The sequence below is a fragment of the Xyrauchen texanus genome, chromosome 4 (assembly GCF_025860055.1).
Source record: "Xyrauchen texanus isolate HMW12.3.18 chromosome 4, RBS_HiC_50CHRs, whole genome shotgun sequence".
Lineage (NCBI taxonomy): Eukaryota > Metazoa > Chordata > Actinopteri > Cypriniformes > Catostomidae > Xyrauchen > Xyrauchen texanus.
This window is the reverse complement of record NC_068279.1, coordinates 10,536,280-10,555,500: the sequence shown is the minus strand read 5'-3', so window position 1 is coordinate 10,555,500 and position 19,221 is coordinate 10,536,280. Positions and strand designations below refer to the sequence as shown.

At 37.2% G+C, this 19,221-nt stretch overlaps 1 protein-coding gene across 1 annotated transcript in view; it reads right to left on the bottom strand.

The window, feature by feature from the left end:
- Positions 1–603: 603 nt before the first annotated feature.
- The window catches only part of LOC127637195 (protein HIRA), a 154,685-nt gene continuing 136,067 nt past the window's right edge, over positions 604–19,221 (bottom strand). The window contains exons 7-28 of the mRNA XM_052118144.1: positions 18,880–18,970; positions 18,601–18,695; positions 18,416–18,511; positions 17,415–17,575; positions 17,087–17,254; positions 16,807–16,920; positions 14,930–15,000; positions 14,705–14,810; positions 14,341–14,556; positions 14,045–14,130; positions 13,780–13,956; positions 10,920–11,087; positions 10,522–10,717; positions 8,584–8,682; positions 6,631–6,779; positions 6,386–6,547; positions 6,226–6,284; positions 5,208–5,313; positions 2,731–2,853; positions 2,439–2,602; positions 2,265–2,353; positions 604–1,249 (exon numbers count right to left, since the gene is read on the bottom strand). Coding sequence (XP_051974104.1) covers positions 1,133–1,249; positions 2,265–2,353; positions 2,439–2,602; positions 2,731–2,853; positions 5,208–5,313; positions 6,226–6,284; positions 6,386–6,547; positions 6,631–6,779; positions 8,584–8,682; positions 10,522–10,717; positions 10,920–11,087; positions 13,780–13,956; positions 14,045–14,130; positions 14,341–14,556; positions 14,705–14,810; positions 14,930–15,000; positions 16,807–16,920; positions 17,087–17,254; positions 17,415–17,575; positions 18,416–18,511; positions 18,601–18,695; positions 18,880–18,970 — 2,813 coding nt within the window. The 3' untranslated portion in view covers positions 604–1,132. The remainder of the gene's footprint in view (positions 1,250–2,264; positions 2,354–2,438; positions 2,603–2,730; positions 2,854–5,207; positions 5,314–6,225; positions 6,285–6,385; positions 6,548–6,630; positions 6,780–8,583; positions 8,683–10,521; positions 10,718–10,919; positions 11,088–13,779; positions 13,957–14,044; positions 14,131–14,340; positions 14,557–14,704; positions 14,811–14,929; positions 15,001–16,806; positions 16,921–17,086; positions 17,255–17,414; positions 17,576–18,415; positions 18,512–18,600; positions 18,696–18,879; positions 18,971–19,221) is intronic.

The window sequence follows — 19,221 nt, the reverse complement described above, 5'->3', positions numbered from 1 at the left end:
TCCATACTGGTCTCTTTACTGGGTATAACTGCATTTCCTTACAATAATAATTTGTGTTCTGCTGAAGAAATAAAGTCATCCACATCTGGGATGGCTTGAGGGTGAGTAAATTATGAGAATTTTCAGTTTTGGGTGAACCAACCCTTTAATAATCCATGGAAATTAATAAAAAGTCAGCAAATTGGTTATATTTTTATATATAAAGTTATGGTTTGCTAGACAATATTTAATTTTTTAATATTTTCCTGCCGTTCATTCATGGTGCGACTCATTGGATTGCAGATGTTACTAGCCAATAACCATTTCAATGGGACAATTTTGTTTTTAGCCTTACTGAATATATTTGTACTCTAATCATTTTAAGATATTAATTTCAAGTATTGGGTCCTTATATGCAAACCAAAATCCTCTCCAGCTATTTCTATAAAACAATTTGGAGCCTTTAAACAGAAACATCACATAAATTAATTGGGGGAAATGTTTTGAAAGCCATGCACCGACAAAAGGCATCTAATTCTTAAACCTAGAATATTTTCTCTCTCTTTTTTTTTTTTTTTAACATTATTTACAAGCAAGAAGAGCAACAGATTTTAGAACTGGTAAAATGTTTATTCCTTATTTAATTGAAGGTTTACCATTTTCAAAATTTTATAGAAAATGGAGAGAGAAAAAAGAAATTGCCTTTTACAAACATTTACAAATAAATGACAAATGACTGTACAAATTGGAACTAAAGGAAAACGATGAAAAGAGAGGAGGGATGGGAAAAAGTGTTTGGATCATCACTCACATCAACTTATAGTTGAAAAGTACAAACGTCCGGTTCTGAGATGAGTGCCATGCAAACTTTGTGCTTTATCAAAATGATCCTTAGATTTTTTTTTGAAAATATCCCAACCTTTCCTCTTTCTTGCCACCAGCACAAAGTTTACAAACATAATTAATGAATAATTGTTAATTCACAAATGAATTCAAAATAATTCTTTAAAAAACATCATTATTGTGTCCATTTTATTTAGTGTCCATGTCTGCGATATGAGCAGTGCTGTCAGGGAAAGCTAAGGCAGACAGACAATTCGTGTACAGGCGAGGCAGGGGTCGGGTGAAACATCAGAAGTTCAAAGGTGAAGTGCTATTTCAGACGCAGCAATTCAAGCTGATCCTGGTATTCTGTGAAGAGTCTTTGGAACCTCAAGTTCTGACCAATCACAGGCAGCACCTCGGTCAACAGATCCCTCTTTCTCAGACCCTGAAATAGAGATGGATGGAAGACATTTGAAAACAAGACACCTTTGGTTAAATTTGAAAATACCACTTATATATATATATATATATATATATATATATATATATATATATATATATATCCGGGTTCAAAACAAGTTAAGCTCAATCGACAGCATTTGTGGCATAATGTAGATTACCACAAGCAAAAATCTCTGTTACAGTGAGGCACTTACAATGGAACTGAATGGGGCCAATTTCTGAAGGGTTTAAAAAGGCAGAAATGTGAAGCTTATAATTTTATAAAAGTACTTGCAATAATTCTTCTGTTAAATCTTGTGCATTATTTGAGCATTAAAGTTGTTTAAATCATTTTTACAGACATTTTAGGGCATCATGTCATCATCGCAATGAAGCTGTAAAATTGGCTATAACTTTACACAGAAAAGGTTAGTAAGTGATTTTATCACACTAAAAGCATGTTAACATGCATATTGTTTGTGTATACTTTTGAAACAGTGAGTATTCTAATATTTACAAATTGCCCCCCATTCACTTCCATTGTAAGTGCCTCACTGTAACAATATTATGCAATAAATGTTGTTTATTGAGCTTAACTTGCACTGGACCTGAAATATTCCTTTCAATTGTGCTATAAGGTGCAGCACTACATTAATTCTGCGAACTTAAAGTCAACATGAAACGACATTGCAGCCCATTTTATTTCCATAATGTGACATATTTCCAAGCGAAACGTTATTCAACAACAAAATGTAGAGAGTGGCTAGAATGGAGCCAGACCTGAATTAAATTACTACAGTAACAATTGGTAAAGTTGCATTACCTACTTGTTTTAGTAGCCTAATAAGATATTTGTACAACGAGTTATTACATTTTGATATAATATTATGGATGTTTTTTTCTTTTCGAATAACAATCACTGATGGATTGTGCACAATAAGACCAGGAACATGTATTAAGCAATTCAATTTGATAAAATCTTTAATGAAGATGTCAGAGTTATAACTGGAAATACATACCAGAACTGTCGGCTCCCAGGAGCTGCTACTGGATTTGTGAACTGGTCCCAATAAATCCTGACATAGTTCCCTCAACCTCTGCTCAAAACCTGCAGACATACACGCAGAGTTATTTTCAGGGTCCAAAATGTATATTCTCCAAGCGCAAAATGTGAGCCTCTCCATCTAACTTACCCTCATTCACGAGGAACCGTGCGTAGATGAGAAGCCAGTGTCTGTACTCGTTTGCCGAGAGAAGGATGAGAGCAGACGAGAGCTGGTTTTCTAGGAAGGCCAGTGTCATTCCCTGCTGCAAGTGGTGAGGTGTAGATGACAGGCGAGACGCCAACCACCCCGCACTGAGAGACAGAGAGAAATGATCACTTACTGTAAAAGTGCCAATAAAACGGTGGCACTCCAATCAGAGGGCAGATTTCACCACTGCTCTAGCAAATATTAGCCAATCAGAAAACAGTTCAGGTGTTACCTCAGATTTCGACCCTGTGTGAGGGCGAGTGGCCCCATGAAGCCCAGAGAATCCTGAGTGGATATACAATTCCTGAAGTCTGCACACTGCACCAGAGAGTCCTGCTTATCTGCGATTAAATTCCTAACAGACGATCAGAAAAGAATAGACACAGTATATGAGAGCGAGAACAAATTAGAGGTAGACCGATATGTCGGTTTTACAGATTAATCTGTGCCGATAATTGCATTTTGGAACTATTGGAAAATCCATGTGATAGTTGGCGATATTTAGTTTTTGTGCATTCCTTCATGTTCATCTGTGGCTGATGTTGGACATTTCTACAGTTAAAATGGCTTACATTTACATGTATGCATTTGGCAGATGTATTTATCCAAAGCGACTTACAGTGCACTTATTACAGGGACAATCCCCACAGCAACCTGGAGTTGAGTGCCTTGCTCAAGGACACAATGGTGGCTGGTGGGGATCGAACCAGCGACATTCTGATTAACAGTTATGTGCTTTAGCCCACTATGCCACCAGCAATCCTTGTCTTAGTTGTACAATATAACGGCAGCCTCTAGAGGTGAAATAAAAGCAATCACTGGGACCTTGTGGCAATTTTCTGTCTCTTAATCTTTCATTATTGAAAATATTCATCAATATTTTTATCCTCACTTCAATAAATATTTGTTTTTTATTAGTTAATAAAATTTTTAAATCGAATTGATGGCATATATTGTCTATAATAAGCTTAATTGGGTAAATACTTAAAAATAGAACATTGTACTGTCTCCGTCATTTCAAAATAACAGCATTAGAAATTTTACCCGTACAGTCATTTTGTGCTTGTTTATAGTTAAATTCCTATGTTATGCACCAAATAAAAAAAATGTCAGGCTATTATTGGGATTTTGGTCTTATTAATAATACTATCATCTGATTAATCGGTTATCAGCCTTTTCCACCACTTTAGATATCGTATCAGCAAAATCCACTATCGGTCGACATCTAGAACAAATATATATATACACTAGGGCTGTCAATCGGTTACAATTTTTAATCAAATTAATTACATGGTGTCCCGATAAATTAATCGTGACATATACAAATATTTGCTGAGAAAGCCCCTCATATAACATTAATTAAATATATAAAGATTATACATATTTATATCAATATATAATTATACATAGTTACCTTTATATATATATATATATATATATATATATATATATATAATTTGTAAAAATATATATATATATATATATATATATATATATATATATATAATACAAAATGTTCAGATAATTCAAATGCATTACATTCTTGTGGCAGAAGAATTAATCATTGATAAGACAATACAAAAAGCAGCTTTAGAATACAATGTATTGTTTACTACCATATTATTGATCATAAGTCAATCATTGGCATACAGTTCACAGCAATCCATTTCACAAGTGAATTTGTCAATCAGTAGGAGATTTATTATGAGGGCTTGTTTAAGGACCTGTCAATGTACACCTGCATCAGATGTCTCAGGTGCGTTGTGTCATAAACAGAAAATGTTTGGTTCACTGTTTCAAGTTAAATAGAGTTTAATACTCAATCTTTAAACACACCTTGAGATCCCTTAGTTCGGATTTGCGCACCTTCAAGTGTTTTGAAGGCAAGAAGTTAACGCATGTCTGTGTTGTTCTGCCTATTGGAGTGTTTTCTTCACCGTATAAACTGTGCGTTACTCATACAGCTGAAATTTCACTTACTGCCCTCTGGAGTAAACAGGTGGTACAACAAGCTGCATTTCTCAGGAATCTTCCTTATTATGGTGCGATTAATTGCGTACATTTTTTTAATGTGTTATTTTTTGTCAAATTAATCGCACTGAATTAACGCGATAAATCGACAGCCCTAATATATACACACACACACATACAGTACATACACTGAAATAACCGTTAGCTTTTAGGAGTTATTTCTATCCTTTATCGTCACCAAATTGAGTACCAGTCAAATGTTTGGACACATCTGACTGAAAGATTTCTTCTCAAGATCAACAAATTTATATGGTGTTCTGTGTGTGTTTCTTTACAAAACAAAAATTTGAAGAGTTGGAGGATTAAACTGGATATTGAGGGGAAAAGAATCCAACAAGTGTCCAGCAAACATGGGAACTCTTGGTAGAGTTGTAATCTAGGCAAATGGTGGCTACTTTGAAGAAGCTAAAATATAAGGTAGTTTTATTCTGTTTAACATTTTTGACCATTGCATAATTCCCGTTCTTTTATTTGTGCTTTTCCTTGTTTTGGTGACTTTGCTATTATTCTAAAATGTGGAAAATATTAATAATAAAGAGTGCGTAGGCATGTCCAAACCTGACTTGAACTGCATATCTGCAATGTATTGTTTCCTCTTAGAATCAAAATTGAACCACCAACAAACACACAGTATATGCCTAAATTACTCTTTGAGGCAAACGCATGTGAAGTACTCACCAGGTCTCCAGTGATGAGTTGAAGCAGTAAGTTTTGCCGTTTGACAACCCCACAATAGCTACACCTTGCTGGGTCACAAAAGACTGACTTACTGTGACTTCTGTGCCTGGAATGGATTAAAAAACGAAATCATCAATTAATAAGGTCAATGTTAGAGGTAGACTGATATATTGGTTTAACCGATTAATCGGTTCTGATAGTTGCCTTTTCAAACTATCGGTAATTGGCAAAAATCTACGACCATTGTTTATTTTAGTTTTTTATTCCTCTGTGTTCCTCTTTGGCCAGTGCTGGAGGATTCTACATTTAAAACAACTTTGTTTTGCAGTTTAACGGCTGCCTATAGAGGTGAAATAAAAACAATCACTGACACCTTGTAGGGATTTGCCATCTCTAAACCTTTCATTATTGACAATATTCATCTGTATTTTTATCCTCACTTCAATGCATATTTTGTCATTTTGATTAGATAAGTGTTTTAAATTGAAGCGAGGGCAAAGAAAAAATGCAACTATATGGAAATGTCCTCCGTCAGCACATATATTGTGTCTCCAACTTCATATCTTGTGAATAATAATAAATCTGTAAACTGAAATAAATCTGATCAAATATATATATACATACATACATACATACATACATACACACACACACACACACACAAAACTCTCCATCTGGTGAATATATAGGCTATAAAAAGCTATATTTGGTAAATACTAATATATAGAGCATTGTAACAGAGCTAAGTATCTGCCATTTCATATTAAGAGTCCCCTGGGTTTCTGCCTTGTTTATAGTTAAAAGTACCACGTTGTGCACTAAATGTTCCTTTTATCTGACTATAATTGGGATTTTGATTGAACAATAAATTTACATCTGGGACTCTTGTAACCTCTGTGTCTGTGTCAGTCATAGTAAGAAAAGACAAATATATTTTTTAACATTCTATAAATCGATTTGAAAAACTATCAGCCGATTAATGGGTTATCAGCCTTTACACCACAAAAAACAGTCACACCTGATAAGATAGAGTTCAAGGATTCATTTTTGACCAGAACTTTCGGTTTCTGAACATCCCTGTGGGAAACACAATAACAGCAATTTAGCATCATGTAAGACTTTCCAATTATTATTTTATTTAAATGACTTCTCAGTTGAGAAAGAGCGAGGGTCCGTACCAGACGGATAACGTGGCTGATGCTGTTAGCACCATGACAAAGTGGCCCGAGCAATGCAATGCTGACATGGGTGCAGGCAGCACGAATGAGGGAAACAATCTCCGCCCACAAGCCGAAAAGACAGACAGTGTGCGATCCTCGCATGCTATAGCAACAACATCACTATGACAACAGAAAAAGGAGTTTTAGTAGAGAGATCAATATCAGGAGTAAACCTATTTGTTGTAATACGTGTGCGTTCCCACCTGCTACCAGTAGCAATGACAATGCGACTGGGTAGAAGTGTCTCCCATTCCCGGCCATCTCTGCTCCATTTCAGCTGACTGAGACGGGCCCCAGACACCACAGAGACCTCATTTTCCACCTCTAGATATGTAACAGCATCTGTGCCCACCTAAACACACAACAGTTAAAGATCCCATGAAATTCAAAAATTGGATTTCTATAAGCTTTGAGGCCATCTAAATGCTGGTGTACTTGTACATTTATGTTAGTAAATTAGTTATATTTTTATATCTAATTACATCGTCAACCCTCCTACAGATGGACCGGTGAATATTGTTGCTTAATTTATTTTGCTTTTAAAATTGTATTCATTTTTGTAACTTGAAAAACTTCAACCAAAGATTTTTCTAAATTTGTATTCCACTTCAAAACAAAACAAAAAAGCAATTAAAGTAAAAAAGTGTTAAAAAGAATAATACAATTAATAACCACCTCCCCAAATCCAAACATTTAACATGTATTAAGTGAACCTCCAGAGTTGCATTCACAATGCATGTTAAGCATGAACTGCTCCTTGGAAATAAAACAAACTAGATGACACTATTCTTGCAAAATATTTTCAGACTGAAAAGAGTGAGAACTTTACATCTCATCAATATCTGATTACATCGTTCTATCGCCCAGCCCTAATGTACAATTGTTCTCTTCTGGAAAAATGTTATAAAAAATATTGACATCATCTGCTCAGAAGGGTGTAATGGCCCCTCGCCCCAAAAACACCTCCCACGACTTCCAACAGCAAGAATCAAATCATGGTTTTGCCAGGTTGAGATGTAAATTAAAGGACACTGGCAATTTGAAAAAAAAGGTCAATGCGTCAATTTGATTTAAATATATTTATTTTAGGGCTGTCACAATCAATTGTGTCCCCTGACAGTAATAAGGAATATTCCTAACATCAGAGCAATTCAATCTTGAAATGCCACCTGTTGTCAGGAGGGGTAGTAAGCGAAACTCCAGCTGTATAGGCAACGCACAGCTGTGCGTTGATACAGCTACATTACAAGATCAGGACGCTTTCTTGAGTTTAAACAGCTGGACAGAGCACAATTCCAAATGCATGGATCACGAGACGTGTTTTTCTAAGTTTCAAACTACTTTAACTTGACACAGTGACATAAAACACGTTGTGTTTCTGACGCAATGCAAGTAAAGTTCTCTAAAAGCATCATTCTGACGCATGTGTATATTGGCGCATCTTTAGAAAAGTCTTTATAATAAATATATTTCAGACAGATTAGTGAACTAAACTGCAAAATGATAGGCTTATGTTCAGTTAAATGGAAATACTGCCATCTAAAGCCATCTTATCAATGCTTTACATGTCTGGCACAATAATGTAATGCATTTTAATTATCATATGTATTATTTTTATAATTATTTGATCGTTATACATAGAATTTTCATTCGAGAGGCTTTCTCAGCTAATAATTATATATGCGATTAATCACCATCCCATGCAATTAATTCAATTTTTTTTTTATTATTATTGATTGACAGCCCTAAATTATTTATATAGCACTTTTTACTTTTGTACTAAAGCAATATGTCCTGCCCCAACTTCATCTTTTTAATAGGAAATGTCAACAAAATGTGAATGTCAAACCATTTATTAACAGAGTTCATATTCTGCTTTTATTATTAGCACTTTAAAGTTTTAAACCTTTTTCTACCAAAGTAATTAACCTGACACGTCTTTTATCTGGAGTTGCCATTGTATCAGCACTCTGTTTACGTTATATTGTATTTGCATTCTTTTTGATTTAGCACTTGACTTGTATTGCAAGCTATTTGAATACACAATATGCTCTGCCAAGGGCACAAATGTAAATGTAGGATTGATATCTTGGGTGTAGGGAGATTTGCATCTTTGTATTTGTGTGTGTGTGTGTGTTATGGACCATGTGTCATACCTGAGTGCTGAATGATTTCTGGATTGATGGGGTGGGAAGTTTTAATGCCACAACAGGTGTTGCTAATCGAACTGGCTCCTTTTCCACTGAAAATGAAGTCTATAAAATGTGAACAGACCAGTAAACAAAATAAGCAATAATAATAATAATACAAGAATGAGACTTAAGATTCTTAAAATTCATCCAAAATAAGTCAAGCCAAGTCAAGTCAAGTGGTTTTTATTGTCGTTTCAACCATATACAGTTAGTACAGTACACAGCAAAACGAGACAACGTTCCTCCAGGACCATGGTGCTACATAAAAACAACAAAGGACCAACACAGGACCACATGAGACAACACAACGAAATAAAATACCTATATAAAAAACCTATATATACCTATATAAAGTGCACGCGCAAACATGTGCAAAAAGCACGGGACAGTACAACAAATTTCTGACAATGAACAGGACAATAGACAGTGCAGCGCCGACCAGTACACAGTAGTGCAAAAAGATGACAGTTTCTAAAAATGTAAACATAACATACTATGAGATAGTGTTCTATGCACATAGCAGTTATTGAGGTAGCAGACAGTTATAAAGTGACAGTAATTAAAGTGCAACTCAGGACACGTGTGTGTCAAACCAGTCTCTGAGTATTGAGGAGTCTGATGGCTTGGGGGAAGAAGCTGTTACACAGTCTGGCCGTGAGGGCCCGAATGCTTCGGTACCTCTTGCCAGACAGGAGGAGGGTAAAGAGTTTGTGTGAGGGGTGTGTGGGGTAGTCCACAATGCTGGTTGCTTTGCGGATGCAGTGTTTTTTGTAAATGTCTTTGATGGAGGGAAGAGAGACCCCAATGATCTTCTCAGCTGTCCTCACTATCCTCTGCAGGGCTTTGTGGTCCGAAACGGTGCAAGTCCCAAACCAGGCAGTGATGCAGCTGCTCAGGATGCTCTCAATAGTCCCTCTATAGAATGTAGTGAGGATGGGGGTTGGGAGATGTGCTTTCCTCAGCCTTCGAAGAAAGTAGAGACGCTGCTGGGCTTTCTTGGTGATAGAGCTGGTGTTGAGGGACCAGGTGAGGTTCTCCGCCAAGTGAACACCAAGGAATTTGGTGCTTTTGACGATCTCCACAGAGGAGCCGTCGATGTTCAGCGGAGTGTGTTCACCTTGTGCTCTCCTAAAGTCAACAACCATCTCTTTTGTTTTGTCGACATTCAGGGACAGGTTGTTGGCTCTACACCAGTTCGTCAGCCGCTGCACCTCCTCTCTGTATGCTGACTCATCGTTCTTGCTGATGAGACCCACCACGGTCATGTCATCGGCGAACTTAATGATGTGGTTCGAGCTGTGCATTGCTGCACAGTCGTGAGTCAGCAGAGTGAACAGCAGTGGACTGAGCACACAGCCCTGGGGGGCCCCAGTGCTCACTGTGGTGGTGGTGGAGATGCTGTTCCCGATCCGGACTGACTGAGGTCTCCCAGTCAGGAAGGCCAGGATCCAGTTGCAGAGGGAGGTGTCCAGGCCCAGCAGGTTCAGCTTTCCAATCAGGTGCTGGGGAATGATTGTGTTGAATGCTGAGCTGAAATCTATGAACAGCATTCGAACGTATGAGTCCTTATTGTCTAGGTGGGTGAGGGCCAGATGGAGGGTTGTGGTGATGGCATCGTCCGTTGAACGGTTTGAACGATACGCAAACTGCAGTGGGTCTAGTGAGGGGGGCAGCTGGGTCTTAATCTGCCTCATGACGAGCCTCTCGAAGCACTTCATGATGATGGGTGTAAGTGCGACGGGACGGTAGTCGTTGAGGCAGGACACTGAAGACTTCTTTGGCATGGGTATGATGGTGGCACATCTGTATGCCTTTAAACACTCTCAGGGCCCCATGTTTGCATTTGTCATGTACTTTATGAAAAAAAGGAATAAAAAGGAAGTATAATGAAGGAAATGTCACCTGTGGGAAGGGCTGTGATATGGGCATCATCGTTTTGGCATCTTTCCTTGGCCTTCCCTTCTTTCTCTTCTCTACCACCTCTCCTCCCTCCATCTCTACTTTCCTCTTCGAGAGTGATTTCACCATGATTTTGTCCTCACTGTCACTACTGGTCTCATCTTTCACTCTAGGCTCCTTCACAGAGCTGTCTTTTACCCTAAAGAATTACAAAACAACTTAGGATCAATTAAGAATCAAAACAACCTACAGAATGGATTCTTACAACATAGAAAATCATACAAAATGTAATACAAACAGTGGTTGACCAATGTGCTATGCAAGATCAAGTATAAAAGAGGAAAAAAGAACATATAAAAATGAAAAACAATATATCACATGTGTCAAAAAGACTTTATTACCTGTCAAGTGGGGTGATGCCCACAGTTGGCGGTACGCTAGTGACCCCTGGTGTGGCCTTTGACCTCTCAGTGAATCGTGAGTCCAGTGCTTTCATTGGCTCAATCTTGGAGGCGGATGTCAAAAGCAGATTAGATTTCATACCAACTGAGTTTACTGGTGGAGCTCCACTGAAAGAGAGTGACCAGATATAATAGAAGAAAATTAACAAAAACTCAGTTTTTCACAATACCTGACATTTAGTCATAGAAAACATTCCCTGTCTTAGGTCAGTTAGAATTAATATATTTTAAGAATGTGAAATAATTTCATATTTTATATCTTTCATGACATTATCAGTGGGTCAGATGTTTACATACTATTTGTTAGTATTTGGTAGCATTGCTTTAAAATTGTCTAACTTGGGTCAAACATTTTGGGTAGCCTTCCACAAGCTTCTCACAATAAATTGCCTAAATTTTGGCCCATTCCTCCAGACAGAGCTGGTGCAACCGAGTCAGGTTTGTAGGCCTCCTTGCTCGCACACACTTTTTCAGTTCTGCCCACAAATTCGGTATTTAAATCGGATTGAGGTAAGGCTTTGTGATGGTCACTCCAATATCTTGACTTTGTTGTCCTTAAGCCATTTTGCCACAATTTTGGAGGTATGCTTGGAGGTCCTGGCTGATGTCTTGAGATGTTGCTTCAATATATCCAGATAATTTTCCTTCCTCATGATATCATCTATTTTGTGAAGTGCACCAGTCCCTCCTGCAGCAAAGCACCCCCACAACATGATGCTACCATCCCTGTTTCAGGGTTGGGATGGTGTTCTTCAGCTTGCAAGGCTCAACCTTTTTCCTCCAAACAAAACGATGGTCATTATGGCAAAACAGTTAAATTTTTGTTTAATCAGACCAGAGGATATTTCTCCAAAAAGTAAGATCTTTGTCCCCATATGCACTTGCAAACTGTAGTATGGCTTTTTTATGGCAGTTTTGAAGCAGTGGCTTCTTCCTTGCTGAGCAGAATTTCAGGTTATGTCGATATAGGACTCGTTTTACTGTGGATATAGATACATGTCTTCCTGTTTCCTCCAGCATCTTCAAAAGGTAATTTGCTGTAATTGATTCTGGGACTGATTTGCACTTTTCGCAACAAACTATGTTCATCTCTAGGAGACAGAATGTGTGTCCTTTCTGAGCAGTATGATGGCTGCGTGGGGTTTATACTTGCGTACTATTGTTTGTACAGGTGAACGTGGTACCTTCAGGCATATGGAAATTGCTCCCAAGGATGAGCTTGACTTGTGGAGGACCACAACTTCTTTGAGGTCTTGGCTGATTTCTTTAAATTTTCCCATGATGTCAAGCAATGAGGCACCGAGTTTGAAGGTAGGCCTTGAAATACATCCACGGGTACACCTCCAATTGACTACAATTAACCAATTAGCCTATCAGAAGCTAACTGGCTAATTGCCTAAAGGCTTGACATCATTTTCTGGAAATTTTCAAGCTGCTTAAAGGCACAGTTAACTTAGTGTATGTCAACGTCTGCTGTAATGCGATCGGAACACGTAGGCCAGTGTATCCCACATGAGCGCCATAGCTCAACATGTCACCGCTAGGCCATAGCACAGATCAAAGACTCTAATCTTAATATATAGCAACATATCAGACCTATTTAGGACTGGGCAAAAATATACATTTTCCGATGCATCGTGATCTTTATTTGAACAACCTCGATATCGATTCCTAAATCCAAAAATCGATCTTTTACTAAATGCGCAACTCTCTACAATGCAAGTAAATCACTCGTATATGACACCAAATTTCGAGCTATGTGACTAAAAACTGTTTGTGATGAGCAACTAATTGTTCAGATTTCACTCACCACCAATTAAGTAATATATTGGCCAAGAACTTCAGCATCCTTTCACTGTGTGTTGAGAGTTAAAGTTTGATTTGATACGTTCAGTTAACGTTCAAAGACGAGATCCACGCAATCCATTTGTCGTTAATTTTTTTTTAAATGTAATATCCTTTCTGTTCCTTACAGTTAATTGATAAAAAACAACAAAACAAACATTTAATTCTAATCATAAAGAGCATGGATGAGGTAAAGAAGCCATTAGAGTCCTCTCTCATTAATATCCACTCATTTACAGATGCTCTTCACAAAACAGCCTGTTTTCTTAAAGAGACAGTTCCGATTTTTAACACGTTTTCTACGAATCAATGTTAATACTTGAAGAGGCAAAAATAACCAAATCATCATAATATATCTATTGATGGAATACATGGATTTGTTTGTTTTTAAAAAGCTAAAATGTGACTAAAATCAGGAAAAACGAAATAAGATTTGTAAAATTAATATTTTAGTAATGTACCTAGTAAGAAGGTCCCCTGTATAATTATCTGCATTAGCTCTGAGAATTTCTTTCATAAACAAGCAAAACAGACATAAATATACCCATATAAATCAATATAAAATCAGAATAGAATCAAGAGCCTGTGAACTGGAATAATTACAAAAGAGCCTGTGAACTGGAATAATTACAAAAGTCCTAAAACTTTTGTAATTATTATTAATTTGAGGTCAACTGATTTTTCGTTTGAATCGCTTAACCACAAATCAATGATGACAGTTTTTTCCCCGTGGGTGGTGTGCTAGACTATTGCAGCCACTGTTGGTGAAATAAAAACAGAACATTTCAACACATTCGGTATATCGATTTTAACTGACAACTTAGTTATCGGTATCTGAAAAATCCAATATCGGTTGACCTCTAATATTTATGTTTTTGAACATTATATACAGTGTAAAACCACACATTATATAAATATGATTCACATCACTACACTTCTACATGAACCTACTTACCCATCCTTATTCTCTTCTGCAGTTTTGTTGGGAGAGGTGGTAGAGGGGTCGTGGGTGGGTCGTAGGCCCAATGAGTTGGCCGTGCTGGAATCAGAAGATATCTGAGGGGTCAGCTGGGTCGACGCAGATGACCCCGGCAAGATCGGCGCGCTGTTAAACAATGCTGGTGAGAAATCCCTGGATAAAACAAGTGAAATTTAACCACTTACATACAGCGTTAAAGGTAAGCGGTAATTCTAGATATGTTGTTGTATGTGTTTGTTACCCTGTGTCGAGCTGTGCGATACAAAGTGGTGTGATTCTTCGCCTTCCGTCTGCAGTTCTGGTCTCGACCTGCTTTTTTAAGAGGTTCTGTCCAATCAAAGCCAAAGCCTTTTAGTGATTTGATTAACAAAGTGAAAAAATTGAAATATACACACATACGTCACTAGCTTTCTCTCATATTACATACATTTTTTACTTGGTGACTTGAAAGTCATGTAATATGTATGCAAATGATTAAATATTTCATAAACATCATGTGTAGTGTGTGTGTTGCTATTCCATATACTTTCATCTAACCTTTCTGATGTCCTCCAGGGACTCTCCATTGAGCACATTAGTGAGTTTGGGCGTCTGGGTCTCAGGACCGCATCCATGGGCTTCATTAGGATTTTGGTTCCCCTGGTGCTCCTGTTGGTACTTGAGCATTTCTGGGTTCTCAATGATTGTGCTGGAAAGTTGTGACTCCATAGTGATGGCCAGACTCTTTCCATAGATGTTCTGATGAATAGTGTTCTTCAGGGAGACATAGAAAGAGAAAGATTAAGGAAATCTGGAGTGTGCAATGCCCTCATGGGTTGCTTCAGATTTTGACCAGCAACCTTTCAGGTACTGGCCCAAATCACTAACCACAAATGTTTGTCTCTCTTTTGTGCAAATCTACCTTTTCCTCTTCATTCAGTGGATCTCCCAGCTCATCCTGAGAAAAGTCCAGGAAGGCCACAGTTCCATCCATGGAGCACACCATGAGTCCAAGCCCATTTAGGGTCCTGACAGATAAAATCAGTTCAAAATAAGATCAGCGTCATCAAATGGATGTAATTATTACCACACTACAGAGTTAATAGTGCTTAACAAAGCTCGGAAAATAGAAAAACTGACGTCTTACCATGTAATGTCCATGATGGACTTATCGAAAAGGTCATGAATGACCACCAGAGGACGTTTGAGTGAGGTGAGCTGCAAAACAACAGCAAAAATCATTCAAGAAGTGTAATCTCAACATTCAGAATTTACACTCTTACATTGTGTACAATCCATTCCAGGCATGATGCAACAGGTTACTAAGCAATTTCAATGAAGGTGAAAACTATATGAAGGAACAAAATCACAAACAATTAGAACACATTTGATATTTTATATACAGCTTTACACTCACGACCACTTTATTAGGAACACCCATATACCTATTTATTTATGCTATTATCTAATCAGCTAATCCAGTGGCAGCAGTGCAATGCATCATGTATCATGCAGATGCAGGTCAAGAGCTTCTGTTAATCTACACATCAACCATAAGAATGGGGGAATATGTGATCTCCGTAGTTTCGACTGTGGCATGATTGTTGGTGCCAGACGGGCTGTTTGAGTATTTCTGTAACTGCTGATCTGCTGGGATTTTCACTAGGGTTGGGTATTGATATAAATTTCTCGATTCAATCTGATTCCGATTCACAAGCACTCTATTTGATTTGATTCCAATTTTGATTCGATTCAATAGTCAAGTCAATTTTATTTGTATAGCGCCTTTCACAACACACATCGTTTCAAAGCAGCTTTACAGAAGATCAGGCATTAACAGACGATAAAACTATAAATGTCTATAATGTTGATGAATTATAATTGTGTAATTAGATAAAATACGATTGTTAATCGCGTTTAACAAGAAGTGATTAAATAATAATTGTATTAATAACCCCAGTGAACAAGCTAAAAGCGACTGTGGCAAGGAACACAAAACTCCATAAGATAAATAACCTTGGGAGAAACCAGACTCACTGTGAGGGCCAGTTCCTCTCTGGCTAACATCATGAATATAATGTAAATATTACTTCTGTATAGTTAAAGTCATGGTTTAAAATGATTAAACTAAGTAAGTGTTAAGGGTCAATGTTTAAACATCGATTTTGTTTGAACTGTAAGATTAATGACCAATGTCTTTGAAATCCATCCTGGATTAACTGCAGAAAATATTGAATCATATGGGTTTATTTCAGTTATAATGTCCCTTTTGCTTACATATAAAATACACCATCTCCCAGTTAATGCTGTTAATTATACAGGGGATCTTTTAACTAGGTACATTAGGAACATTTTAATCTTACTAATTATACTTTAAGACTTTTTCATAATTTTGGCTTTTTAATAATATAAGTAATTGTAATAGTATAGTCTATCAATAAATAAGATATATTACATATTTATTGTTCAATTGCATAATTTTTACTTCTTAAAGGTATTTACATAAAGTTCACTTTATTAGGACCATAGCGTTCCATAGTGTAAAGTGAGTTGCCTTTCTCGATTTGTAAGGACAAAACTTTGATTAACATGGAAGATATTGTCACTTATTACATACTGTATGTAGAGGTTTCAATAGTTGACCATTGATTATTTGATTAAAAGGCACACAAGACTCAAAACACATGACCACAAAAATCAATCAGGCAATGAGGCCTATTTCACCACTGTTCCCAAGCAGTGGAATATGCTTCTAACCCGCACCCAATCTTTTGAAACCTTCCCAACAATCAAAAAAGAAAAAAAATCTCTCTGTCAGTTTATTCTTCTGTGTTTTTCTTCAACTCGAACTTCTTTACTACTCCAGCTACGATTAGAACTTGACGGTGCAATACTGGGTATATTATTGGCTTTTGTATGAAAAACAGCATATGTTCCTCCTTTTGTAAATCACTTTGGAAAAAAGTGTATGCTTAATGACAAAATGTTATGTAAAATAAGGCCTGGTAAAGAAGAGTGTCATACCCATACAGAGAGCGAGCGGTCCTTACTGCCCACAGCACAGCAGCAGTATGGGCAGCTGGGTTTGGGTGTGCTGCCGTTCTTCTGTTTCTTCTTAAAGATCTTAGGGTTGAACTTCTGAGAGAAACAAATCAAATCAAAGAGCTCATTCACTTATCAAAAACGTGATTCACAAGTACATCAAAACAAAAGTAAAATACTGCTGTCCTGACCAAACCAAATTCTGGAGATTTTAATGCAAGCAACAAAAAGTCAAAGGTGACAGGTTTGACCCAACACTAACCACCACAGTAACAGCTTTCCGATGACCCACAAAGTCCATGTTTGTTTTCCAGCCATCCCGTTCAATGATCTGAGCTGTGGGCCCAGAATTATTCATGGCGTGGGCTGAGACCAGGTACTGACCGTCTGGAGACCAGCTCAGCCTCAAGACATGTGTGGTGCCACCACACTAAACAAAAGCAAGAAAAAGGGAGACATTACAGCATCAGGCACATGTAAACAATTCAAAGTAAACAAAAAAACACACTAAATGAAAATAAGATCACAAACTTGAAATTCTAGCCAACAGAATATGAACAGATCAAGTTTGGAGAATGATATGGTCCTACCTCATTGAAGGGTTTGGTGATGTTGGTCTCCAGTTGCCAGTCCACGGTCCTCCAGACCTTTAGGCTGTGGTCGTCTGCCTGGGAGGCGATGTATTTGCCCACGGGGTCCCACGTTAGGCCTTTCACTAGCCCTGTGTGTCCCTTTAAAGTCATCACGATCTCTGTGTTATGCACATACAAAAGTACAATCAAACACACAATATTTGATGCTAGGATGCAGCTATGGAGATATAAGTAATTAATGAGTTAATGCATGCGATTAATTTAAAATGTTTAATGCATTAAGTTTTCTAAATTGCATGGCCCGCTGGAGTAAACCATTTCCCCGTCGTCGCATTTCAAACAATTTAGATGAAGTATAATTACAGTGCCACTACAAGCAGTTTTTCATGTGGAGTTCAAAGTGGCAAATCATCTAAATGCAGCTTCACGATTGCTGTAGCAAAATATATAGACACTATTCATAAGTTGGAGGATGAGCGTTTAAGAGATTTAATGCCATTGCAAAATATCCAAACTACATGGACTCAATATTTAAATTACTCCACCTCCCACTTAGAAGTTTGGGAAACATTTAATGTTATTAAATTGGTGCTATTTTAGTGCATTTCTGTCCTTATATTGTGGAATACTTAGTTTTTAAAAATATTGTTACATATCGTTTTTGCTTTCTTTCCTAAGAAGCAACTAAATGCATTTTGACCGGAAGTGTGTGTGTGTGTGTGTGTGTGTGTGTGTATATATATATATATATATATATGAGTCAAATTTCAGTACTTTCCAAATCTGTGATTCTTTGCGATTAAACAAACTTAAGAAAATCATGTGATTAATAAAGATTAAATATTTTAAAACAACTGACAGCACTAATATTAATGTAGATCTTCATCATAACTTGACCTCTGTAAAATGTCCTAACAAACTTCAATTCTAAACCCTTAAAAGCAAACTTTTTAATTTTTTTTTAAACAAAATCATCTAATCTTTAACTCTTGGCCCACCTGGGAATTTTCGGGCATTCCAGATGACGATGGTGTTATCCACGCTGCACGAAGCGAGCCAGATATCATGAGGCGACCAGGCGACGTCCATTACATCTGCAATCACATTTAAACAGTATAACACATGTGTCACACAATGACAAAAAATTATGACAAAAACCACATGGGCAACATTTGTTTCTTACCTCCTGTGTGGCTCCTCAGAATGGTGACACACCTCCATTGTTCCACATTAGCTAGTTTACTGCTGGATCCAAACACTGTGCTTGGACCTATGAAACTGTTTAACAAAAAAATCGATAGCACATAATGCCTCAAAGGTCTGTTCTCGAATGATAGTATATTTTGTATTTTCGTGTCACATAAACAAAACAAAAATAATCTGAGTCCTGAAGTATGCAAAACAATTGATGCAGAATGAAATAAAAAGAGAGTGATACACATAATTTGTTTGTTTAACTCACGCAGCTCTCTTCCACACCATGACGAGTTTGTCATCGCCTCCCGACGCCAGGTACAAGCCATTATTTGACCAGCGCACACAATTCACACAAGCTGAAATGCACAAAGTTACATAAACATTTGATTAGATGCTGAATATTCATAAGTGTCGCACATTTTGTCTCACATTTTGGAAATGCAGTTCATCCTGGTGATGCATTTGCAAAGGAGTTTGAAATGCATTTAAATGAAGAGAAATATTAATCTACAATATTGACTTTTAATTATTCTTTTAAAGGGATAGTTCACCCAAAAATAGAAATTCTCTCATTATTTACTCACCCTCATGTCATCCAAGATGAGTA